Below are 26,648 nucleotides of genomic sequence, written 5' to 3'. Positions count from 1 at the left end.
GGCACTGAGGGCAACGGCCGCGCGCCGGCTGGAAGACAAGCGTCGCCGAGCGGGAGCGCGCGGGAGCGGGGCGGGCGCGGAGCGTGCGGGGGCCGCGCGCTGCCTCTCAGAGGCCGGACGGCACTGCCGAAAGGCGGTGGTGACAACGACGGCTGCGGTGACGGGCACCGCGCCGGGGGTGAGTACCGGGGACACCGGCCCCTGCGGAACCGGAAGTGCCGGGCCTGTGAGGTGGGAGGGGAGAGTGACCTCTAGGGAAGGGGGACTTAGGAGGGGGAGGGGGTTGAGGCCCCAACCCTCCTCCCGGCCGGGTCATCGGTCCGCAGCAGGACCCGTGGGCCCCGAAACGGACAACGGGAATCTGTGCCTGCTGGGGCTCGGAACGGGTTACAGCCGGGCCGCCAGGCTCCGGACCTGGTCCTCTGCGCCTGGTACCCAGCCGCCGCCCCTTCCGCCCCCAGCCCCGCGCCCCCGGCCCGGGCTGTCCCCTGGTAGCCCGCTCTCTCAGCACCGGTGGGCCCTGCCGCCGTGGGATTCCGTCTTTTCGGGCTCAGTGGTGGTCAGTTCTGCCCCGTACGGTTATTCTCCTTGCTCCAGCCCGGCCGTGGGGACCCGGTCCTGTTCCCCTTTTACAAACACTGCAGCTTGGGTCTTTTCGCCTTACTCTGCTGATACTTATTTTGGCTCAAGCTTCATCCTGTTACCTCTTCTCTCCCACCGGTCTGCTTCCTCCCCCTACCCCCACTAACTGGGTGCTTTATGCTTCTAGTACTAAGTACTTTTTACAAGTGTAGCTCGAATGTGTTTGCCAGTATTTTACCTATAGGAATCTCTTTGTGGGGCAGGGAAAGTGTTTTGTCCATTTGGCCAAATGAAAACCCGAAATGAGTAGTAAAAAAGTGACTTAAAGTTATTGAAAGCAGTTGTAATATCAAATATATATTATGTATTTTATACTGTTGACAATTTTTCTGCCTTGGATTTTTCACTTCCTGGTTAATGCCTTCTTGACCAAGTTAACCTTATATTTATATCCCCCTTCTTTCATCCCAGCATCCCTCCGTCCTGAATCACATCTCTTTAGAATGCTCATTGTCACCTATTCTATAAAACCTGCCTAATGTTTTATTTATTTATTTATTTATTTACTTACTTATTTAGACATAGGGTCCCGCAAAGTTGCTGAGGCTGGCCTCGGACTTGGGATTCTCCTGCTTCAGCCTCCCAAGTTTAAAGATTAAAGATGTAGATGTGGGCCACCACAAACTGCTTAATGTTTATAAGAATTGTTTTGCCATGTGCTTTACTACCTCAATGTATAAAGATAGCACACTCTTTAAACTTCTGGTTGGATCTTTCTCTGATATCTTAATGTGAATTATTCCATGGCATCTGATACTTTGTATTTAGTGTCTTATACTATTACCTAATTTATTTTAACAAACATTACTTGTGTTGTCAGTGGTACAACTTATATCCATTGACTCCTTTAAGGAAGTAATCATATTAAACCTTATTAAAACCTTCAAACTACATATCCTATGTTGTTTTACCTATATACATATTTCCCTTTCATACATTACTCTTTGCCGGACTGATAGACATTCTTGTACACTTTTTGGTGCTGGTGTGGATCCAAATTGTTGGCTCTCTTGAACCATACCCTTCTGATCTCATCTCTACTACTGCAGTGTGTCCTTCTGCTAAGACTTGGTGTGCCTTTATACCCAATACATTCCTAGGTTTTATCTTGTCTCTTTTAATGTACAACTCCTAAACAACTCAGATGCAAATCTCTTTTGTATCCCAGTATTGTACTTCCAAAATTTCATGGCCTTTCATGACTCTGCATTACTCTGGCAGTATTAACCCACTTTTTTTTTTTCTTATGGAAAATATAATCTGCAATAATACACGATTTCTAAAAAACTAAATAAATAAAATTTTAAAATAATTTATGATGTTTAAATGATCTCCTACTCTAGATAAAATTTAAGTAGTGTAATTTTCCATCTTCTCTAATTTTGGGGGTTTTGAGGGAAACATTTGCTTTAATAGTACTGCTGTCTACAAATCAAGAATTTGCTGGGGCTGGGGATGTGGCTCAAGCGGTAGCACGCTCGCCTGGCATGCGTGCGGCCTGGGTTCGATCCTCAGCACCACATACAAAGATGCAGTGTCCGCCGATAACTAAAAAATAAATATTAAGAATTCTCTCTCTCTCTCACTCTCTCTTTAAAAAAAAAAAAAAAGAATTTGCTTCTTAGGCTGGGGATATAGCTCAGTTGGTAGAGTGCTTACCTTGCATGCACAAGGCCCTGGGTTCAATCCCCTGCACCTCAAAAATAAAAAAAAGAATTTGCTTCTTGTTGTTAACAGAGTTATTTAAGCCTTAAGTTACAAGTTTGGACTTTATTTTTTTATAGGAAACAGAGGATTAAGTAATCATAAAATAAGGGACTAAAGAGGATCTATTTTAGGAATATAATAATTTCTTGTAATCTCTGGGTCTTAATTCCATTTTAATATTGCTGTTTGAACCTCTGAAGTCCTATCTTTAAAGAAAGATGATGAATCTTAAAGGAAGGCACTTTTTCCTTCCGTGCCACAGGTGAGAGAAGAAACGATAAATTCCAGGGCATGTTTGTATTTTACTATCTGAATCTTTTGATATTTTTCATCTTTTCCTTTGGTATTAAATGGTAGATTGAGGGGAATGAGACTGCTTTGTTTCAGAATTCTAACTTAAATAAAATTTTTGATTTGTAGATTTCAATTTATTACCATTGGGCATGTGGAATATTGAATGAGAAAGAGGGAGAAGGAGTTTGTGTCAGCAAAGGGGCATGTGAACTATTGGGTTCTGAACCTGATTGCTCAGATGATTCAGTGGAATGACCTTAGGCATTCTCTACCCTTCAATTTTAGAGTGGGATAAGGGACTGTGTCACCAGATAATATGAGTAAAGTACTTTGAGATGAATCCAGATGAAAAACAAGGTGCTGATGTTATTTTGCTACTATCATCAACAAAAATAATTGTTACTTTTTTAATTTTTATTTTTATTTTTTACTTTAGGTGTTGGAGTGGCAGGTCCTCCAGCATACTAGGTAAATGCTCTTCCACTGAACAACATTCCCCCACCCAGTTATATCTATTAATTATATCAGGTGTAGGGGGGCTGAGTTTACTTCCTAATAGGCCAATGTAGGAATAAATTATTGAATTGGGAAGAAAGGGACCAACTCCCATGGTAGACCAAGTTTCTCAAAGAGGCATCTCACCTTTTAATGTAAGAACATTCTTGCTCAGGTCCCTCATTAAAGGGTGATTTCAGAAGAGTACAAATTCAGCTTTTGCCTCTGTCATTGAGCATTTAGTATATGCTAAAAAAGCAAAGAGGAGTAAGAAAGAGACACAGAAAGGAAATGAGATTTGTTATCCTAATTCTGAAGTAACATTTTTCATTGTAGTAATAAATACTCTATTTGTCTAAAGAGGAATATCTGTTTTAGGACTACTGCCCTTCACTGTTGTGCCCTTATTTGTTTTTAGATTTTTATATTCTTGATATTTATTACTGCCCATTTATGTAAGGTAAGATGGGCCCCTTACCGAAGCTAGTCCTTTGATAACCTTAGACCAGATAAAGCCATGTTCTCCTTCCAATCTGAACAGCACATAGAATAAATGAAGGATTCTGAATTCATTTTCTTCCCAATTCAGAGTCCTTTCCCACATGTTAAGTGAAGTAGAAAGTAATCTTTCTCTCACCCTCCCCCGCCTTTTTTTTTTTTTTAATACCTGAGATTGAACCCAAGGGTACTTAACCACTGAGCCATATCCCCCGGTCCTTTTTAAAATTTTATTTAGAGATTGGGTCTCTGGGTTGCTTAGGGCCTTGCTAAATTGCTGAGGCTGGCTTTGAACTTGAGATCTTCCTGCCTCAGCCTCCCCAGCCGCATGCTGTTCAAAAAGCACTTTTTAACAGAGTATCTGGTGGGGTTTTAGCCTGAGGCTCTTAAGAAATGCCCTGAAAGAATTTCTTTGATTAAAGGTATTTGTATTTCTACAGGTGAGGCACCATAACAAAGTTGAACTCTGCATCTGGAAAGCCCAAGATTGAAGAAGAAAGATCAGAGACATTGACTAACCTGGAAACGGGAACATCTTTGGAACTTGGTTTTATCTACAGTAATCATTTAAAGTATCAACAAGTGGAATTAATTTCTTCATTTCATTCTGCTTATTAGGAAAAACATGACTTCAAGGATTTTCAGTTTCCCTTCAGTTTTGCATGAACTCTGTAGGAAACGGAGCCCTTAAAGGGCTTGGGAATAACAAAAAGAGATTGAAGACTGACAAGCTTGCTCTCTATTTTCCCTCCTACTTCAAAGAAAAGGATTTACAACTCAACCTTATAACAGCTGTTGTCCAGCTTTGGCCACCAAGAGAGAAATAAATAAAATTAAACCACCATTGCCAGATTATAAGCTCTGGTGCAGTCAAGGTGTGGGAGTGGTGGCATTAAGAAGACTGCCTAAAAGGGACAAGGACTGCAGTAGAGACAACTTCTCTTTAAAGCTGGAAGGGGCCCAGTTTCCGTCTTGGATTAAAATAGAAACCCTGGGCGCACCTTTTAGGTGCAGCTCATATTTTGTGGAAGTGTGGTAGTCGTGGAGGTACTTTTGTATCTCCTCAGAAGAATTTTTCCTTGCCTAACATTTTCTGCCCTGCCCTGATATTTTCCCCCCCTTTCCTTATGAAGACCTGCCTCCATCTATGAGCTATATCTTGATCTCTGACTGTCCATGTTCTCCACCTGCAACATTTGCATGTGTACAGCCTTCTGTTTATCTTCAATTTTAGAACTGTACAAGTTGTTTTTTAATTTTCCCTTCTGCTTTGTTCTGGGGAGGTGGTTATTCATCATTTGAAATCACCTTTCCCCCTCCCATGTGCTTTCCCTCATTTGAGATCTTTTGACCTTCAGTTTTATTTGGGAGGGGGAAGGGTGATAATTTTAAATTTTCTGTTTTCCCTGGTTTCCTTTCTTTCTATTGTTTCCCTCATCCCATTTTCTTGTCTGTTCTGCCGCTGTGTGGGCCTGGGCTATGCGGCAGGGCAGATCTCCCATCAGAGCTCCAACATGCCCGCAGAGTCTGGAAAGAGGTTCAAACCCAGCAAGTATGTCCCGGTCTCAGCAGCCGCCATCTTCTTAGTGGGCGCCACCACACTCTTCTTTGCCTTTACGTGAGTTTTCTCCCAGCGGTGGTATTGGGGGATGGGAGGCATTTATGGGAGGTGACAGAGTATGTCTTTTTGAGCTTTGCTAGTTACTTGCAAAGTTAAGTGACTTGAGAGTGCTTGGTGTCTGATACAGGGAAATCCAAGTCCCAGAGATATGTAAGAAAAGTTGTTAAAATTTGTTGAATTTTCTACTTTCTCCTTTCTCCCTTCCTTTGGAATCATAAATGTCTTCATGTTTTCCACCCGTCTCCATTATTAATTGATCCTAAACTAGGAAGGAAGTGGGAGGAAACCACCAGAGATGCTTGTTGAAGCAGTTTAAGCAATCGAGTTTGTGAGAGAAAGAGACTCAGACTACAGTCTTCTGAAATTATAATGGTTTTTCTCAAGGATGTCTGAAGCTTAGGTTTGAGATTGCAGAAACTGAGTGCTGGAGAATTTCAGAATTGATTTATAAGATATACCAACGGTATAGTTTTGGCATTTAGTGCTTCTTGTTGTTAACAAAGTTATTTAAGCCTTAAGTCTGTAGAAGAGAAGACCACTGGGAAAGGGCAGCCTCTTTTATTTTTTGCAGTACTGGGGTTTGAACCCAGGCCTCACGTGTGCTAGGCAAGCACTCTTTCACTGAATTAACATCCCTAACTTCAAAGGACAGGCTTTATTTAGGAAGAGAGCCCTAGAATCATTCTATATTAGTTCCCACTGAAGAGAATGAGAGTAATTTTTCTGTTCTTTTGTCCTGTTGGGAAAAGCAGTTGGAATTGAAAGATTTCCCACTTACAGGGCTGGGGATATAGCTTAGTGTTAGAGCACATGCCTAATATATAGGAAGCCCTAGATTCAATACCCAGCACCACACACACACACACACAATCCCATTTAGGATCTAGGATCTGCCTCATTCCCACTTAGCATCTTCAGAATTGATTCCTCTACTTTTTACAGGAGGAGAATGAGTGATTTACCCTTCTTTTACCCTCAGTATTATAGCTGTCAATCCCCTAGTGAGCTTCTTTGCTCTTTCCAGTTTATAAATTTGCGCCAGCCTTCTGAACCTTATATTGTTAAGTCATTGAGTTAGCACTCTAGCTGCAGCTCTTCGAACCATGAGAGCATGCTAAGTCTTTTGGGGAGATCACTTTGACGTGGTTCATGTTCAAACCTAATTATGAGGTGCTATTCAGAGCAATGTGAGGTAGTGAGAAGAATGAATTGAAGTGATAGGGAATAAAAGCAGTTTGAACTCACTGAAGCAGAATTGTTGGGGTGAAGACAGTTACACAGAAAGCAAATCTGAGATAGGAGGGAAGGAATTTCAGATACCAAAAAGAATTCTTTAAAATGTGGGTCACTTAGTCAAAAGAGTTAGCAAAGTGTTACCAATGTATTCCTATCAGATTTTTAAACAAGAAACTAATCATTAACAAATGAGTATCAGCTTTGTTTTTACCTTTTTTTTTTTTTGTAACAGGGATCGAACCCAGAGATGCTCAACCACTGAGCCACATCCCCGGTCCTTTTATTTTTTTTATTTTGAGACAGGGTCTTGCTAAAATGCTTAGAGCCTTACTGAAATGCTGAGACTGGCCTCGAACTTGGGATCTTTTTGCCTCAGCCTCCTGAGGGGCTACCCCCACATATCTGGTTTACCTCTTCCTTTGAAGTGTAGAGAAAGATTTTTTTTTGGCCCCCAGCTCTATAACCTGATCATACTTGCCAAATCCATCGAAGACCCAGAGACCCTGCTCTTCCTTCCTTTTTCCCTTTCTTTTTCCACTTTGCTTTCCTCCTGCCTCTTTCTTTCTCTCTCTCTTTTTTTTTTTTTTCTGGGGACTGAACCCAGGGGTGCTTTACCACTGAGCTACATCCCCAAACCTTTTTTATTTTTTCAGACAGAATCTTACTAAGTTGCTGAGATGGCCTCAAACTTGTGATCCTGTCTCTTGAGTCCCTGGTATTACCCTGTTGTATGGCAGCCTGTTTTTTGATATTGTGGATTGCTTCACCACTGAGCTATATCCGCAGACCTTTTTACTTTGAGATGGGGTCTTGCTAAGTTGTTGAAGTTCTTGCTAAGTTGCCTAGACTGACCTCAAACTTGTGATTCTCCTGCCTCAGCCTCCTGAGTTGTTGGGGTTAAAGGGATGTACCATCATGCCTGGCCAGCATGCTTTTCTTTATCTAGCTTCTCCTCTTCATTATCTTTTCTTGTTTAAACTCATCATGTTCAGTATTCTGTCCTATATGCATTAACTACCAATAAGGATGGATGAGTCTATAGTGTCAGAACTTGTTTTAATTTTTGGTTTGATGTCTAATGAGTAGAATTAGAATTTTAACCAAGGGACATTTCTATCATATCTTAGTATACTTGTAGCAGTTGTAGTGCTGGGTCAGGAGGAGTATGTACTAGATCACTTTGACACCCTTAGACCTGCTTGATTTGGGAGAGTCTGTTTTGCTTTAAGAGGCAAAGCCCTTGAAAAAGCTAGGATATTCAGGAGTAAGTGATTTCTCTTTTAAACTGTCTGTTCTTGAGATAGAACATGCTGAGTCCTTGTTCTTAATTTGTTAATCTGGAGCCATTGAAGTGCCTGGCTGGTTATACCAGTTTGCCCACAAAGAGATGTCCTGACATGGGCTTTTTCCCTCAACTGATAATTGAAGCTATTTAACCTACTTCTTATTCTTTGGTGCCAGTAAAGTAGGGGCTCTTCTTCTCCCATGGTCTCTCAGCCCTGGGAGAGAAAATTTTGAAGGACATTATTGACTCACTTTGGAATTATTACCTTTAATATAAAGTTAGAAGAGCCTTCAGTCATAACTGAAGTTCTTGCTGGCATTAGTTTTCACAAGAACAATTTCTGGGCTCCCTTTTCTCCCTAAAGTCTACTCTGCCCGCCTTATGAATGTGTAAACGACCTTTTATATTACTCTATCACCTAGAAAGTCTCATCCTTTTCTCTTAGATCATAGTGTTTCCTCTGTAAGCATGTATCTGTCAAGACCCCATTATTTTTAAAAACTTCCTCCATGGGTTCTACCCTTTTTGAGGTTCAATTCTTTGGAGAATTACCTGTTGAAAACCATATACAATCAAAAATAGAGTTCGTGGTGTCATGAGAGGTAAGAGGAAGACTGTCTCTGAAACATTTCCTGGGAGGGGCTTTAAATCTGTAACTACTGTCATCCACCTCCTGTTCTTTTCACTAAGCTACAATTGACCATTCTTACATCAGTATGGGCCCCAGGTGAAAATGACTTTGGGACTGAGGACTGGGAATAGGAGGAAGAGTCCCTTTCAGCTGGCAGACATAATTAGTGGAGGCATGTAAGCGTCAACTAATTAGGAACAATTTACCCTCTATGTTTGTCAAGTAAGGGAAGCTATGAGCAAAAATTACCAGTTGGGTTTGGTCATCAAAGAAATAGAGAAGTTTGCCCTAGAGAAGTTTGAATAGAACAGTTGAGGTTTTCCTCTCAGCTGGATCCCTTTTATTCACTGAATTTGTCTAGTTCTAAAACTAAGCTTTAGTGGTTGGGGTCCTATCTTGATTCATCTTCATTATTTTCAAATGAGAGTGTCTGCTAAAGTAACCCATCTCCTCCCAGTTAGGTTGTAGCCTCTGCATTTAAGATAATGTATTTAGATCCTCACTTGTCATAGTTTAATCTTTTTTTGTGACTGGCATGGGGAATGGTAGGTAAGTGAGATAAGCATCTTTTGGGGATCAGGAGACTGATTTTGGTAAAGTCTGTTAACCTTTGTAGACCTCAGTTCTTCTTCTCTATAAGAAGGAAGTCAACCTAGACAATTTTATTTAAGCAGTATGACTCTGTTTCAGAAGAAACCTTCTATTGAACCCCAGTTTATAAAACAAAAGTAGGGAACCTATGGTTCATAGTAGGCTGACATGTGTAAAGGCTCAGCCACTTGCTGTTTTCCTTCCTGAGGTCCCCTGAGCTCTCCTTAAGGCTCCTGGCAACACCATTTGAAATCACCAAATTCGTCTCTAAAGTCTCCTCTATCTGTAAGTTAAGTCAGTGTTTCTTTTATTTATTTTTGGTACTGGGGATTGGATCCAGGGATGCTTTACTATTGAGCTACAGCTCTAGTCCTTTTAGTTTTTATTTTGAGACAGAGTTTTGCTAGGTTATTTAGGGCCTTGTTATGTTGTTGAGGCTGGCCTTGAACTTTTGATCCTCCTGCCTCATTCTCTGGAGTCCTTGGGATTACAGGTGTGTTCTATTGTGCCCTATTCTGTGCTTTATTTTGTCTATTTCTAAAGTTAAAGAGGGGGGAAGGGGTCCTGGTAATGTTTCAGGTGATCCTCTAAGGGGAGGACAAAAATCAGAATCGTCCAGAAGTACATGATGGTCTTTCCAGTGTTCCATCTATGGTACTGCTCCCTTTCAGTTTCTGCCTCTGGCCTCTTCCAACCCTTTTACTCACGGAGTTGGGCAACCTCAATGGCTCTCCCTGTTTTTTTTTTTTTTTTTTTTTTTTGTTGTTTGTTTGTTTGTTTTAAAGAAGGGAAAAGGTGCTAGCATCTGATTTGAGTGGGAGCAGCCTCGTGATTTAAGGCATTAATTGAGCAGTGGTTGTTTCTTTCCTTCCCACCTGTTTTTCTCACCCAGAAGTAAGTACCCGGGTCCTACATATGTAGCACTCAGTTGCTGAAGAGTCTGTTATAGAGATACCACAAAGCAAATGTTTTAAGAGAAATTTACCACCTGCAAGAGGAGAAATTGTCTTCCTGTGGAAACCTGAAGAAAGCATTTCTAGATTAGGATCCCAAGGGCAGGAAATGGGGCATTCATTACAGCCTTTTCTCATCAACAAGGAACCCTAATCATATACTCAAGTAACAAGCTAGGCATGGGTGGAATGCATAGGCCTGTTCTTCAGGAGCTTAGTGTCTCTGTTTTTAGTACTTTGAATCACTGATACCTCAGATTGGGGAAGTGGAATTAAAAATGAAGGTGGAGCTAGAATGGTAATTGACCATGGTAATAATTAATGTTTTCTTGAGTCTTCTATCCAGTGAATGCAAAGTATTAATCCAGTTTGTTTTAAAAGAATTTAAGGATCTTTTCAAACATTTACCTTCATCCTCATTTTTGTGTTATGTAGCTTAAGTAATAAGTTTGAAAGTTTCCTGTGGATTACCTAAGTAATATATAGTGAAGCATCAGTTGAGACAGGATTAAAATCCAAAGCTTCTTGACTCTATTTTTTCTTTCCAGGAATTTGCACTGGTTTTTATAATAGGAAGTGTTAGGGAGAGCTAGAAAACAGGGTTTTAGATATGTATTAACACCCCCTATTCCCAATTTTTTTGGCCTTGAAAACAGGAACGTTGAATGGTTGGCAGAAGAACCTGTTCTACCTGGGATGGTTTGGGTCTGAGAATCACATCAATGAGTCAGTCAGCCTTCTGGGCTATAGCCACTCCCTTAGCTTCTGGTGCTCTGTGATTATTACTATAGTCTGAGAACGAGCCCCAACAACTCCTTTCCTCAACTTTAGCCTCGTCTTAATCAAAGGCAACGGATTCAGACAGGCCATTTGGGGTGGTCATTCAGCAATCAGGCAAAGTACTAAAGCAATGGAAAGCCTCTTCTCAAGCCAAGCAGAATATGGGCTGTGGCAGGAACAGGCTTTGCTTACACATGCCCCTCCTTGGTGGTCTTCCCTCAGGTAGAGTATAAGGTTAGAAGGTCTCTGAATCTAGGAGCAAGTAGTGCTCATGAAGTTGAGATACTTGTGTCGCTTGTAGATTCTGCTACTGTGGGGGCAGACTTTATTTTGTCAACAGATATTGGAACTCTTTTGGATTACACACTTAAACAGAAATGGTTGATATCAAGAAAGTTGTAGGAGTAAAATTCATCGTCCAGGGGTAGGTTGGCAAGATACCCAAGAAATTGGGTGAGTTGCTTTGTTTGGAAATGAAATTGAAGAAAAAGTGGGATCAAAAAGATCAACACCTGGGCTGCAAGGGGACTAATGATTTACTTTAGTTTTTACTCTGGATGGAAGATACCCTTGCTTATTTCTTTTAGAAGCTCAAGAGGCCACAGTGGCCAATACTAGGAATTTAAATCATGGGCACCTCCATGTTCTAAGGATTTAATTTATTTTTCCCTTCTAATTATCTTCCCAGGCTGTAGGAGTGAAGTGAGTCACCCTTTCTCTTCTTCCCCAGGCGGAAATTGAAGCGACTGCTAAGTACTAGGGAGGGGCTCTGACCTGGATGACTGGTTTTCAGTTTCTCTCCCTCCCTCCTAAGGAAACCAGGAGGTCAGGCTTTGGGGTGGGGCTGTGCAGGAACTGTTTCTTGCGTGTATTCTACCCCACACCTTGGCAAGGGAACATCTTTTTGAACCAGAGAAAGAGGCTTCACAGGGGACTTTATTTAATGATAGAGCTGTGGCTGAGGGTCTTTAAAAATTTTTTAAATGAATGGCTGAGTAGAATTTGAAAAAATAGATACTGGTAGTAAAGATTTGTGAGGTGCTTTGTGACAGTTTTGTCTCTTATTTTTGGTTTTATAACTGTCCTGAATCACTCTTCAGTGCTTTGCTTTTTGTCATGATGGGGGACAGAACAACTTTCTTGACAGAATCCAGGACTGCTGTGGATTAGGCCTTCAGACTCATATACTCTTACTCTCATAACCCTTCTTCCTTTGTTTCAGTGAGCTCTTCTTTTCTTCTGCCTGGTCCAGATAAAGGGGACAAGGACATACTCTGTCCTGATTCTGGAGATTAAGTTCTCAGCTACAAAGTAGATTAGGGCATTTAGCCACTGTCTTGTAAAGGGAAGTTCTCCCTTGGCTGAGACAGGAGAAGAGAGTGTGTGAAACTCCTAACAAAACAAGGCTCACATCAGAAGTTTTTATGAAACTTTGAACTCCTGGGAAACGAGCAGAGAAAGGAGGAATCCTGAAGTGCTTCTACTTAGACTTATCCTGAAAGACCTGAGCTTAACCTTGGATAGAAGCATTCTTGTGTTATCTAAAGCAGTTTCTTGATTTGAATGTTGTGGAATACTGGATGTTTGGCTAGTTTATTTTTCTATAGGATTTAGGGCTTCTTTGGTCTGATATGCTCTATTTTTTCCTTCCCCACTTCTTTGCTCCATTTTCAGATGTCAAAGGTGGGTCTAGTTCTATCTTGATACCATCTTTGTGTTTTTTAAAATTTCCCAGTGTAGGGGACTAGCATTGAATAAAGCTCTTGGGAATAACTGACACCAGGGAGAAACATTAGGCAGTTGAGAGTGGTTCATAGCCAGTTGGGAAGCATGGAGGTAAGCCAGAAAGCAGGTGGATTCTCATGTTTTGGGTCAGTGTGCAGGTTAGTGGGACATGGCTGGGATCCAGAAGCCTCAGGCTCCTTCAGAGAAAGGAATGTTGCTGGTATCAGTTACATAGTCAGTCCCTAGTTCTCAAGTCTTGTTAAAAAAGGAGATAAGTCCACATTCCAAAACATGTGGACTGACCTCTGGGGAATAATGAATAAAGAACGTAGACACTGCAGGGGGTTAAGATAGGACAAATTCTGTGTCTCATATCTTGATCTAAAATGAGCAGTTCCTTGGGAAACGGACTGGGCCACTTGGTGGGAAGGAAAGAGGCAATAGTTTCAAATGGCGAAGATAAACCATGTAAGATTTATGTATGGGTATGGAGGCTGAATCTTCACAGAGCTTTGAATAATTGTCAAATATTAGAGGCAGCCCCTCATCTTCTTTATTATTTGTGTAGGTGTCCAGGACTAAGCCTGTCTGTGTCACCTGCAGTGCCCATCTACAATGCGATTATGTTTCTCTTTGTGCTGGCCAACTTCAGCATGGCCACTTTCATGGACCCAGGGATTTTCCCTCGAGGTAAGAGCTCTCCTCTCTTGGCAACTCCTTGTTGCTTTTAAAACATAATTATTTGGGCAGACATGGTTGATCTTGAACCTTTAGAGTCCTAGGAATATGGAATACTTTTATAGTCTGATGATGAAAAGCAGGTCAAGAATAAATGTCATAACTTCTAACCATTTGATTTACTTTGGATCAAATCTCTGAGTTTTAGTTATTTATTCAGCAGAATTTCCCCTCCACCCCTCTTACTGGGGATTGAACTCAGGGATGTTCTTGCCACTGTGCTACATACCTAGCCCGTTTAAAAAAAAAATTGAGACAGGGTTAAGTTGCCTAGGCTTGCCTTGAACTCGAGATCCTCCTGCCTCAGCCTCCTGAGTAGTTGGTATCATAGGTGTGTGCCACTGTGCCCAGCCTCAGCAGAAATTTAGAGCATATGGGTTAGGTGATGTTGCTAGGTAATGCCCATGATAAGTTAGATTATTTTAACAGTGCAATGCAACTATAAAGGAGGCATGAACAAAGTTCCGTGAGAACATAGAAAAGGTAAAGTGATATCTGTCCAGAGAAATTGGGGAAATGCTGCTAAAAGTAGAAGATGGAAGGAGGGGCATTTTTAGGTCAAAGAAGCAGCATATACAGAAGCTGTAGCCATCAAATGAAGAACTCAGTGGGAATGGAGCATTTAGTGCATAGTGGCACCAGAAGAAGTAGGTGATAAACCCAGAACTAAGTTGGGAAGGACTTGATATGCTCAATTAAATGATTTATGTTCAATTAAATAGATGATACAAGAATTCTTCCCTTCTTCCTTTGACAGTGAGAAGTCTTCTACTTTTTTTTTTTTTTTTGCTACTCAGGGGCACTTAACCACTGAACCACATCCCCAGCCCTTTTATTCATTCATTCATTTATTCATTCATTCATTCTAATTATGTAATACATGATAGCAGAATGCATTTCAATTCATACTACACATATAGAGCACCATTTTTCATGTCTCTGGTTGTACACAAAGTAGAGTCATACCATTCGTGTCTTCATACATGTACTTAAGAGTAATGATGTCCCATCCCATTCCACCATCTCTCCTCCCTCCATGCCCCCTCCCTTCCCCTCTCCTCCCCTTTGCCCTATCTAAAGTTCCTCCATTCCTCTCATGCTCTGCCCCTCATCCCCATTATGGATCAGCATCCACATATCAGAAAAAACCTTGGTTTTTTTGACAAAGCACTCTCAGACATACTGTTTTTTTTTTTTTTTTCCCCCGTGCTGGTGATGGAACTCAGGGCCTAATAGGCAAGTGGTCTATTACTATGTTATACTCCCCAGCTCCAGACATATTGAATTTGAGGTAGTTATGGGTCATCCAGGTAGAATTAATTAATTAAGTGGGCAGTTTAGTAGACAAAAGACTTTGATTTAGGAATCTTCAGCTATATGGTATTTGAAGCAACAGGAGAAAGATTGTCTAGAGAAAAGAGAGTGATATTACAAAAGAACCAAGATTAAAAAATCCTTTGGTTTTTTTGACCCCAGCCCTTTTTCAATAATTTGTTTAGAGACAGGATCTTGCTTAGTTGCTTAGGGCGTAGCTAAATTGCTGAGGCTTGCTTTGAACTTGCAATCCTCCTGCCTCAGTCTCCTGAGCTGCTGGTATTACAAGCATCTGCCACTGTGCCTAGCTAGAAGTCTTTAATTGGAGGTATCATGGGATCTGATTTCCTTTTACAAAAATAATTCTTGGGCTGGGGTTGTGGCTCAGTGGTAGAGCGCTTGCCTAGCATGCATGAGGCACTGCATTTGATCCCCTGCACCACATAAAATAAATAAATAAACAAAATACAACTAAATAATAATAATAATAATAATTCTTATACGAATGTACAGATATACATTGGATGGGTGTGACAATAATATAAACTAGAGGAGAACTTGAATTCATGACTAGATGTACAAAATTTTCAGATGTAAACTCACCAGAATTGTTCATGACAGATTACTGGGGCAGAGTGAAAGGGTAAAAGAATCTACTGCCATGTCACTCTGAGTGTGCCTGATCTTGGAAGCCAAACAGGGTTGGAACTAGTTAGTACTTGAATTGGAAAGGATGAATGAATTATCTTAAGAGTAATTTCAAGGTTCCTAACTTATGGGATAAATTGGATGTTAATTTTATAAACTATAAATATGAGATAGGAATGTTGAATAAGTTTGAAGGGAAGACAAAGCACTCTCAGCATACTGTTTTTTCCCCTGTGCTGGTGATGGAACTCAGGGCCTTGCATATGCTAGGCAAGTGGTTTACTTCTGTGTTATGCTCCCAGCTCCAGACATATTGAATTTGAGATAGTTATGGGTCATCCATGTAGAGTTAGGCAATTTAGTAGACAAAGACCTTGATTTAGGAATCTTCAGCCATGTGGTATTTGAAGCAACAGAAGAAAATTTTCTAGAGAAAATAGAGTGAGATTACAAAAGAACCAAGATTAGACCTGATCAGCACTGACAATTATGTAATGAGCAGAGGGAAAGGAGCACCCATTGAAGAGAGATTGAACAAGAATGCTAAAGAGGACAAAGTGGGAGCTAAGTTCATGAAGTAGCAGTGATTGGTAGTACCAAAAATTGAGAGATCAAAAGTATGAAAACACACAACTTCTCATTGTTTTGGTAATTAAGAAACAATTGATCTTAACAATGCTAGTCCTAATAGTGTGTGTATCATGAAGAATGGTTTGGAAGGCAGTTAATGAGAAATGAGGAAGGAGTGTCAGTACTAAAATTCCACTTTCAAGAAGTAAGCAAAGAAGGCAGAAATGGAATAATATTTTATAGGAGAAGAAATAATTTTAGGATACAGAAGACTTTTTAACATGTTTTTAGGATGAGGAGATTGGACCAGAAAAAGAGACTGAATTTGTAGAGAGAGGAGATGTTTTCTAGTGCATATTGGAAGGTTATACATATAGGAGGAGGAGGCTGTTCCTGGGATAGGTGAGAGTAAGAACCATCATGAGTGGAATAAGAGGTGAAGGGAAGAGAAGTTGACAGAGATTACTGAGGATATCTAATTTTTCCTCTTAAATGATAGGTTATTTTGTAAAAGCCAGACACTTGGGGTTGGGATAGCAACTGTGAGATGAGGTTTTTCTGGAATTCATTGTGCTCCAAGAGCCTGCATCAGTGTGATTAATTTCATCATTTGTGACTTGTGAGAGGAAGGAACTTGGTGTCCCTAAAGACAAGGAGGGCTATTTTAGTGAGCCTGTAATGCTCATTCATCAAATATTTAGTGATCTATTATATGGAAGACATGACAATGATCATTTGGGATGATTTCTTTTAAAATGTCATTGCTTTCAGCTAGGCACAGTGGCACATGCTTGTAATTCCAGCACCTTGAGAGGCTTGAAGCAGGAGGATCACAAGTTGAAGCCAACCCCAGCAACTTGTTGAGATCCTGTCTTTTTTTTTTTTAAAGAGAGAGTGAGAGAATTTTAATATTTATTTTTTTTTAGTTATCAGCGGACACAACATATCTTTGTTTGTATGTGGTGCTGAGGATCGAACCTGGGCCGCACGCATGCCAGGCGAGCGCGCTACCACTTGAGCCACATCCCCAGCCCAAGATCCTGTCTTAAAGTAAAATAAAAAGGGCTGAGATGTAGCTGAGTGGTAGAGCAGCACCCTAGTTCAGTTCCTAGAATAAGAAAAAAATGTCATTGTTTTTAAATAGCTCAGTCTAAGCTAGGTGTGGGGATGTATGCCTGTAATCTTAGCAGTTTGGGACACTGAGGCAGGAAGATCACAAGTTTGAGGCCAGCCTCAGCAATATAGTGAGGCCCTAAGCATATTGAGACCCTGTCCCAAAATGGAAAAAAAAGGGGGGAGGTATGGGGCTGGCATGTGACTCAGAGGTAAAGTGCCCATGGGTTCCATTTCCAGTACAAAAGCAAAACAAAACAAAGCAAATTAAATAGCTCAGTCTAGAAAGGAAGGTAGAGAAGATATTTATTTATTTGTTTGTTTATTGTGCTGGGAATGGAACACAGGGCCTCGAGTATGCTAAATAAGCACTCTACCACTAAGCTACATCTCCAACGTTTATATAAATACACTATATGATAAGTTACAAGAATAACCAAAGAGCTATTACAAAAAGAAAGAGTTAATTTCTATTAGATGATGGTATGGAAGAATCAGGCATGTCAAAATAACTAGCATTTGAATTTTTTCCCTTCAAAAGAAAAACTCTTCATTTAAAGTAAAGATTTGGAGCTGGAGTGTAGCTCAGTGGTAGAGCACTTATCTGGCGTGTGTGAGGCCCTGGGTTCAATCCCTAGCACCACCAAAAATAAATCTATAAATAAAAATAATAAATGAACATTTTGAGTGAGGTAGTATCGTGCAAGCCTGTGGCAACTCAGGGCTAGAATAACACTACTGGGAGGAAAAAAAAAAAAAAAAACAAATCACCATTAATAGAGTAGGGGAAAACATTTAGGGCAGGGGATTTGTATGTGGGAAAAAAGTTAATGTTACCTTTCTTGGATCACTGTCATTCAATCGTGTACTTGTAGATATTGAACTATTAATCAAACTCTATTTAAAGTTCCTAGTTCCTAGTCTCATGCATTAGACTATGAATTCCTCAAAAGTATAAGCCATATTTTAAACCCTAGTGCTTACTATAGTTTTGGCATAGTTGTTTTATAATTGATTTTTTCCTCTCTATAGCTGAAGAGGATGAGGACAAGGAAGATGATTTCCGAGCTCCCCTTTACAAAACAGTGGAGATCAAGGGCATCCAGGTGCGCATGAAATGGTGTGCCACTTGCCGCTTCTACCGTCCTCCTCGATGTTCCCACTGCAGTGTCTGTGACAACTGTGTGGAGGTAAGAGTCTAGGTGGAGTAAGACTTAGTGCTTAGCCTAAGTTGTTTTCATCCTAACCACAGAATAGATTCTTGGCCTTAGATGAAGTATAATTTTGCTTTGGCTCTCTGTCTAGGTCTGTTAAAAGGCGTTAGCAATGAAGTAAGTACGTGAGAAACAGAACAGGAATACTCTTGTCATTTCAGGAGGGAAGCTTTATCCTGGTTGAATATAATTTTTTTTCAACATAAGATTCATAGCTCCAGCTTTCCATCCCTTGGCTCATCTTTGTCCTGGCTTTGTGTTATTTTTTGCTTCCATAAAATCATGTCATTGCATTATATTTTGTATTTGCGAGACAAGGGATTGAACCACTGAGCTACATCTCAGCCTTTATTCTTTGAGACAGGGTTTCACTTAATTGCCCAGTCTGACCTTTGTGATTCTACTCCATTAGTCTCCCAAATTGCTGGGATTATAGGTATGCACCACTATGCCTGGCTTGCATTCCAATTTTTGTTAGATTTTTCCTCCCAGCTGTCCTCCCTTGTCCCTTACCTTTTTATCTCTTGTTTCCAATTCCTTATTATTTACTGTAAGAATTTACCTGCCATATTTTCTTTCCAAAGTCTCTTATGAATCTTATTATTTTTTTTATTTAGTATTTATTTTTTACTTTTTTCGGTGGACACAACATCTTTGTTTGTATGTGGTGCTGAGGATTGAACCCGGGCTGCATGAATGCCAGGCAAGCGCGCTACTGATTGAGCCACATCCCCAGCCCTCTTATGAATCTTAAATGTTTTGCAAAGGTCTTGATGTTTATCCTTTTTGGGAAGTTCCTTGGTCACATTGGATAAACTATAAACTTTTGGCTTTTTTTTTTTGGTGTTAGGAAATTGGGTCCAGGGACATTTTACCACTGAACCACATCCTAGCCCTTTTTATCTGTTATTTGAGACAAGGTCTTGCTGCTCCCAGGCTGGCCTTGAATTTGAAATCCTCCTGCCTCAGCCTCCCAAATTGTTGGGATTGCACAGTAACACCTGGCTTGGCCTTTGCCTTTGACCAAACTCCAAACGGTCTCTCTTACAGATAATATAGAGCAAGAGAAATTGCTTGAGCCTGTTTTTAATTTTGCAAATAAATGGTGAACATGATCATAAATTACTAAAAGTAAAACTCAAGTTCTGCCTTTTGTTCCTCTTCTGACAGAAGTGATCTAGTCCTGTGGTCCAAGGATGCCTCTCAGTGTCTGTTTTTGCCTCTAGGAATTTGATCATCACTGCCCCTGGGTGAACAACTGTATTGGTCGCCGGAACTACCGTTATTTCTTCCTCTTCCTCCTTTCCCTGACAGCACACATAATGGGGGTGTTTGGCTTTGGCCTCCTTTATGTCCTTTACCACATAAAGGAACTCTCAGGGGTCCACACGGCTGTCACGTATCCTTCAAGAACTTTGGGTTGTGGAACTCTGGCATAGGGAGGAATGAGAAAAGTAGAATCCTGTGGTAGTGACAGTCAAAGGGAAAATAACTACAGTCGGGTGGTTAAGGAAGGCAAGATCACATTGCTGTTTTCCTTGACTGTTTGGCAACAGAATGGCAGTGATGTGTGTGGCTGGCTTATTCTTCATCCCGGTCGCTGGACTCACAGGATTTCATGTGGTGCTGGTGGCTAGGGGACGCACAACCAATGAACAGGTATAGGGAAAAGTGACAGAAAATCCCTAAAGAGCAGGGCATGTCTTAAGCCCTCTGATGAGAGTATAGCATAATATTTCTACAAGTTGAGGCTTAATGGTTACATTTTATTATAATTTCAGAGATTAGTGGTAGGAGGTAAGGTAGGGCTGTTTTCTTAATGAGCATGAGAACAGAGGCCATTTCTTAGTTCACATTTGTGTACTACACAATTTAGGCTCTGAGTTTATAAAAAACAGTAAAAGAGTTGGGCCAGCCCTTGAGTAGTGTATAGTGCTGCTTAATGGAAAAAAAAAAATTGGGCATATAAAAGTAGCTAATTATAAGTGCTTACTCTTAGATAGTCTGCTCTCTATATCTGTGGGTTCTGTATCTGTGAATTCAACTAACCCCAGATGGAGTATAATTGGGGAAAAAAATGTCTGCACACTAAATATAGACTTTTTTTGACATTATTCCCTAAATAATGCAATAACTATTGACACAATATTTACAGTGTATTAGAAAAGTAATCAAGAGATGATTTAGAACATATGAGATATGCAGGGATTATGTGCAGATACTGTGCCATTTTATTAAAGTACTTGAGCATCGGTGAATTATTTTATTGTTCAGTATTCAGAAAGCTACTTACCCCATTTTACATACGTAAACTGATAGGCAGCTATCATGACATAGACCTAGGATTTGAACCATCAAAAGTATAAGCTTCTTGATGGTAGATTTGTGTTTTAGTCATTTTTGTATCTCCCAGATAATGGGTGCCTAATAATTTTCTGTCAGTTTGTTTTGGCCTTTGGGATCAAGGTTCTATAATTGACTGATTGGGTCCTTTTTTCCTCTGTCTAGGTTACGGGTAAATTCCGGGGAGGTGTGAACCCCTTCACCAATGGCTGTTGTAACAATGTCAGCCGTGTACTCTGCAGTTCTCCAGCACCCAGGTATTCCTAACCGTTTTGACTAAAGTTAACTCTCAGACTTTTGTCTCCTTTGGGCTTAATCTGGTATGGGGAAAGTCTGGTGGGAGATGGCCTTTTAAGAAGGGTTTTCTGTGTTAAAAAGGGACATCACTGCAAGAGACAGACATACCCATTCTTACATGGACTCTGTGAGTTCAGTTGATATGCTTGAGGTAAATTCCTTTGAGGCTTCAGGATGAATAAGATTTTGACCAGAGTACCACGAGCTGGGTCCCTGCTCATAAAGTCCTAGTCTTTTAAGTCTTGCTGTGTTATGGAATTTAATAAATGGATTTAGGGCTAACTTTTCTCTGACCTACTAGGAACTTTTTTTTTGTTGGGGCGGTGGGTTCTGGGGGGATTGAACCTAGAGCCATGTAGTCTATTCACTGAACTACATTCCCAGTCCAGGAATGTTTCTTGTAAATACATCACACACAATAGGCAATCAGTAGATTTTTTTTTTAAGTTGGACATAATACATTTATTTATTTTTATGTGGTGCTGAGGATTAAACCCAGCACCTCGCATGTGCTAGGCGAGCACTGTACCACTGAGCCACAACCCCAGCCCCCAGTAGATATTTTTAAATGAGTACATAAAAGCCTTCTCTCTTTTTACACTTAGGTATTTGGGGAGACCAAAGAAAGAAAAGACCATTGTAATCAGACCTCCTTTTCTTCGGCCGGAAGTGTCAGATGGGCAGATAACTGTGAAGATCATGGACAATGGCATCCAGGGAGAGCTGAGGAGAACTAAGGTGAGGAGTTTTTGGAAGTAAAACTAGGTAACTTGGGGAAATCTCTCTCATGGCAAAGAGATGGGAACTTGCTTTTGGTTTACATCTTCCTTTTAGAATCACTTACTGATTTGTGTTAAAATCACTTAGATACAAATCTTTTCTTCATTGGACTTTGTGACAATAGAAATTGAACTTGTTCATTTCCCTGTCTTCATAGGATTTCACAGCTTGCAGATGGTAGAAGCTCAGCAAGCAATTGTTGGTTGAAATGAACAAATACATGACAGAATTAAGTTCTTGTTGAACACTTTGTCCAAAACTGTCCCCAAACTGACTCTTATGCTTTGTCTTTCATTCCCATAGAAACATATAATTGACTTTCCAGTACCTCTTATGCAAATTTAATACTTTGAGTTAACCAAATGACCAGTTCTTCAAATCTGATTTTACCTACCATAATTTTCTAGTCTAAGGGTAGCCTGGAGATAACAGAGAGTCAGTCTGCAGATGCAGAACCTCCACCTCCTCCTAAGCCGGACCTGAGCCGTTACACAGGGCTGCGAACACACCTCAGCCTAGCTACTAATGAGGGTAAGTGCTGCCTTGATCTATGAGATCCTAGAACTAGAAGACTGGTATGAGGTTACTTCTGTAAGACATAAAGAAAACAAGTAAAGGCTGGGAGATTCTACTTGTGTTGTGACTAAGAACACCCAACAGGAAATAGTAATAGTGCAGCTTTCTTTGAATAGCTGGAAGAGGAAGGATGCCATTTAGCAAATTGGCAGTGAACTGGATTTTTGTGGGGGAAATGTCAACTTCTAGACAGATCATTGTGTTTCCTAGGACCTGTTTGGTATATTCACCCACCTTGAGTTCTAGACTTTTTTTTTCCCCCCAGTTCTGGGTTGAACCTAGTGGGTATTGTACACTGAACTATATTCCTAGTCCTTCTTAAAAATTTTGAGACAGGATCTAGCTTTGGTTGGCCTTGACTTTGAAATTCTCCTGCCTCAGCCTCCCTCAGTAGGATTGTACAGGTGTGTACCTCCATACCCAACAAGTCTGTGTGTGTGTGTGTATGTGTGTTACTAGGGTTGAACCTAGGGGTGCTTTACCACTGTGCTATGCTCCCAACCCATTTTTAAATTATTTATTTATTTATTTTGTACCTGGGATTGAACTCAGGGGCACTCAACCACTGAGCCCATCCCCAGCCCTATTTTGTATTTTTTATTTAGAGACAGGGTCTCACTGAGTTGCTTAGCACCTCATCATTGCTGAGGCTGCCTTTGAACACGAGATCCTCCTGTCTCAGCCTCCCTAAATTTTTTATTTTGAGACAAGGTCTTGCTAAGTTGCTTAGGGCATAAGTTGCTGAGGCTACCCTTGAACTTGCAATCCAGGTATTATGGCTCATCCTGAGTAGCATGAGCCATAATACCTGGCTCCAGCGAGTACTTACTCTTGATTTCAGCAAAATTATGTTCCTTAGACTTTTTCTTTTGCTGGGTATATCTGTCTGTTCTTATTTTCTCCTTCCTCCATATTTTAAGGAACCCTAGGAATATTAAGAGAATAGCTTATAAGTGTTTTTCCTGGGCTTTTCTACCTGCAGATAGCAGCCTCTTGGGCAAAGATAGCCCCCCAACACCTACCATGTACAAGTATCGGCCAGGTTACAGTAGCAGCAGCACATCAGCCGCCATGCCTCATTCCTCCAGCGCCAAGGTACTGTGTACTCTAGAAGTGGGGTACTCTAGAAGTGGGGTTGTAATATACACCAACTCTTTGGGGGAAAAAACAAGCTGGTGAGAAGGAAAAGGCAGATGGGAAGAGAAGAAATGGAAGATATTTTATGAATTGTTGGCCTCCTTGATAGTGTGTCCTTTATCAAAGAAGGAGCTACGTGTTATCATATAGCATCGATTATAGTGGTCGGATCTGATTCCAAAATCTAATTCTGCCATCATAAGCAAGTTACTTACTTATACCTTCTCCAAGCCTCATTTTTTGCGTCTTAAAATGAGAGATTATTTATTCCAGTTCATCTGAGTTAAGGAGTTAAACCAAATAATGCATGTAGAAGTTCTAAGCATACTACTGGCATATAATTCCATTCTTGACTCTTTTGGCTCTGGGATCTAGTATTAGTCACAGAGGAGCACTAAGTTTGTTTTACTTTCTTCCTTAGTTAAGTCGTGGGGACAGCTTAAAGGAGCCAAACTCAATTGCAGAAAGCAGTCGCCATCCCAGCTATCGTTCAGAGCCCAGCTTGGAACCAGAGAGTTTCCGTTCTCCCACCTTTGGCAAAAGCTTTCACTTCGATCCCCTATCCAGTGGTTCGCGCTCCTCCAGCCTCAAGTCAGCCCAGGGCACAGGTTTTGAGCTGGGCCAGTTGCAGTCCATTCGTTCAGAAGGCACCACCTCCACCTCCTACAAGAGCCTGGCCAACCAGACACGCAATGGAAGCCTATCTTATGACAGCCTACTCACTCCTTCAGACAGTCCTGATTTCGAGTCAGTGCAGGCAGGGCCTGAGCCAGACCCGCCTTTAGGCTACACCTCTCCCTTCCTGTCAGCCCGGCTGGCCCAGCAACGGGAAGCCGAGAGGCACCCACGTTTGGTGCCAACCGGCCCAACACACCGAGAGCCCTCACCAGTCCGTTACGACAATCTGTCACGCCATATTGTGGCCTCCCTCCAGGAACGAGAGAAGCTGCTGCGCCAGTCACCCCCACTACCAGGCCATGAGGAAGAACCAGGCTTGGGGGACTCAGGCATTCAGTCAACACCAGGCTCAGGCCATGCTCCTCGTACTAGTTCATCCTCAGATGATTCAAAGAGATCACCCTTAGGCAAGACTCCACTGGCACGCCCAGCAGTCCCCCGTTTTGGCAAACCAGATGGGCTAAGGGGCCGGGGGTTAGGATCCCCTGAACCAGGCCCAACTGCCCCATATCTGGGCCGATCCATGTCTTACAGCAGCCAAAAAGCCCCACCTGGTGTCTCTGAGACAGAGGAAGTGGCCTTGCAGCCATTACTGACACCCAAGTAAGTATTTATACCACCCTGAACCTCAGCCAACTTAAAATTAGCATAGCACCATGCATAAGGTATCAGGGCTTTGCCGGTGCATTCTAATATGTGTACCCAAGGGCATCCCTGATAGCTCCTCATTTTCATTCATTCCAGCTGCCTTTGGGTAATTCCTCCCTAAGAAACTGAAGATTAATACTAATGTTGTTTTATAAATTCTGAGTGTCAGTATGTAAGATAGCTGCTATTAGAGTGAATAGGGGATATAGGGAAGCAGCCTATTTTAAACATGGCAATAAAATGAGAGATTATTTGAATAACAAAAATACATAGAGAAAAGTGCATTTGTTTTCCTCTTAACCAAATTTTAAACTGTTTACCTTACTTGTATTTTATGCCCCACTTCCTGACAACTGCTTTTTCTTTCCTTCCCAGAGATGAAGTACAGCTCAAGACCGCCTACAGCAAATCCAATGGGCAGCCCAAGAACATAGGCTCATCCTCTTCTGGCCCAGGCCAGCCACCTCTCAGTAGCCCCACAAGGGGAGGAGTCAAGAAGGTGTCAGGGGTGGGTGGTACCACTTATGAGATTTCGGTGTGAGCCTTCGGCGACTCTCCTCCCCCCGCCTCTGCGCCTACACCAAAGGGCCCCAGGTGGCCACCTTCCTTCCCTCAAGGGGCTCTCCTCCCCTGCATGGACATTTTTTAAACCACTGATTCCAAGGAGATGAGGTGCGTTTTATAAAATGCAGTGGGGTTGGGGAGTTGGAGAGTTGGGGCCCTGAGACTGGGGTAGCAATGCCCTTTTACCTTCTAAGACCTTCCCTTCCTTAATCCCTGGACCAGACTCAGTGGACATTTGTGCAATTGCTCGCCCTGGAGGGAACCAGATCATTTTTAAAACCAGAAATAATTTTTTTTATTATTGTTACGGATTCTATTTTTTTCCTCTTCTGCGTTACCAGGTGTGTGTGTGTATATATATATATATATATATATATATATTATAAATATCAAAGAAATTATATATCTATCCTGGGATGGGAAAATGAGGGAGGGATACACAAAGGAGGGGGGATTCTACTTTTCCCCTTTCCTCAGACCAGCAGGAAAAGAGACATCGAGGTCTTCCTTTTTTCCCATGGTTCCCTCTTGTCCCAGTTACCAACTAAGGAAATAGCACCCCCTGTTGGTGCTGATTAGGAAAGAAACCTGGGGAGAGGTGAGTCTGGGATCTTGGTCAGAACAGACTTGGAGAGAGCTAGCTTTCAATGTTCATTGGCATTTAATTTCCCCAGGAAAGGGGTCAGAGCTCCATGACACTGGTGGTGGTGATGGTGGTGATGGTGGAGGATCAGGAAGAGAACTTGACCTAGCTCAAAAAATAATACTGGATAATCCCCCTTCTTGCAGGAGAGGGATTAGAGTGGCTTCTTCAGTGAGCCCCTCATAACTTCCCCCTAGCTTACATGGTTAACGTGATTTAAAAATCAAAGAAAGGCCAGGAAAGAAAAAAAGCAATATTTTTCATCACATGCCAAAAATGGGATAGAGCAAAGGAGTGGCAGGCCTAGGCCCCTCCGAGTATCCCTCAGGGGTTACCCCTCAGCCCATCTAAGTATGGTGCTGGGTAGAGGGGATACCTGGGTTCTGACCTCTAAATAGGGAAGACCCCAACCTCTACACAGAGGACCTTTTATTTTTTATTCTGATTAGCCATTTTAAACCAACAAGGAATAAAAAGAAATCCTGATCTAACCAGCTCCCACTGACTTGTGTTTTGTCTGGTTAAAGTAGGGTGAATGATCTCTGGTGGGAAGTCATCACAAAGAAAACCTCATCTGCTTCTCTGGTCTCAGCCATCTTTAAGCTGGACATAAAGAAATTTACGTGTAACAGCAGCTCCTGTTTTTATTTGGGTGAAACTTTGCAACCACCAAAACTTCTTGTCATTTCAAAGCTTAGGGAACTCTTGTCAGTTGTTGTTTGTCTCTGAAAATAAGGTTCCTTTTGGATAGAGCCAAATGTAAGACAGTATGAATGCCTGTTAAAAGCAGGCTGACTGGATATGGGTGGCAGGTCAACCAATTAACACATATTGTCTTCTATTTGTCAAAAGCAAAGGATGGTGCCCTAATTTTAAATAATCATCTTCAGACACTAGATTTCAAGAAACAGGCCAGAACCCTATTTT

The 26,648-nt window shown here is 41.4% G+C and overlaps 1 protein-coding gene across 4 annotated transcripts; it reads left to right on the top strand.

Annotated features, from left to right (window-relative positions):
- Nucleotide 1: 1 nt before the first annotated feature.
- Zdhhc5 (zinc finger DHHC-type palmitoyltransferase 5) lies at nucleotides 2–26,212 on the top strand. Of its 4 annotated transcripts, none has more exons than XM_027944727.3 (13): nucleotides 2–178; nucleotides 3,080–3,111; nucleotides 4,077–5,254; nucleotides 13,027–13,148; nucleotides 17,874–18,031; nucleotides 19,282–19,454; nucleotides 19,612–19,714; nucleotides 20,564–20,655; nucleotides 21,301–21,433; nucleotides 21,883–22,006; nucleotides 23,034–23,146; nucleotides 23,610–24,469; nucleotides 24,890–26,212. In XM_027944727.3, exons 3-13 carry the CDS (start codon nucleotides 5,151–5,153, stop codon nucleotides 25,053–25,055), a joined length of 2,148 nt encoding a protein of 715 aa, XP_027800528.1. In that variant the 5' UTR covers nucleotides 2–178; nucleotides 3,080–3,111; nucleotides 4,077–5,150; the 3' UTR covers nucleotides 25,056–26,212. The 4 variants fall into 4 exon arrangements, with proteins under 4 accessions (XP_027800528.1, XP_027800527.1, XP_071472249.1 ...); XM_071616148.1 differs by lacking the exon at nucleotides 2–178 and adding an exon at nucleotides 303–559; XM_027944726.3 differs by lacking the exon at nucleotides 3,080–3,111.
- The last annotated feature ends 436 nt before the right edge of the window (nucleotides 26,213–26,648 follow it).

The sequence above is a fragment of the Marmota flaviventris genome, chromosome 9, assembly GCF_047511675.1.
Source record: "Marmota flaviventris isolate mMarFla1 chromosome 9, mMarFla1.hap1, whole genome shotgun sequence".
Classification (NCBI taxonomy): domain Eukaryota; kingdom Metazoa; phylum Chordata; class Mammalia; order Rodentia; family Sciuridae; genus Marmota; species Marmota flaviventris.
Note: the sequence above shows the minus strand (reverse complement) of the source record. Positions and strands in the feature narration are given on the sequence as shown.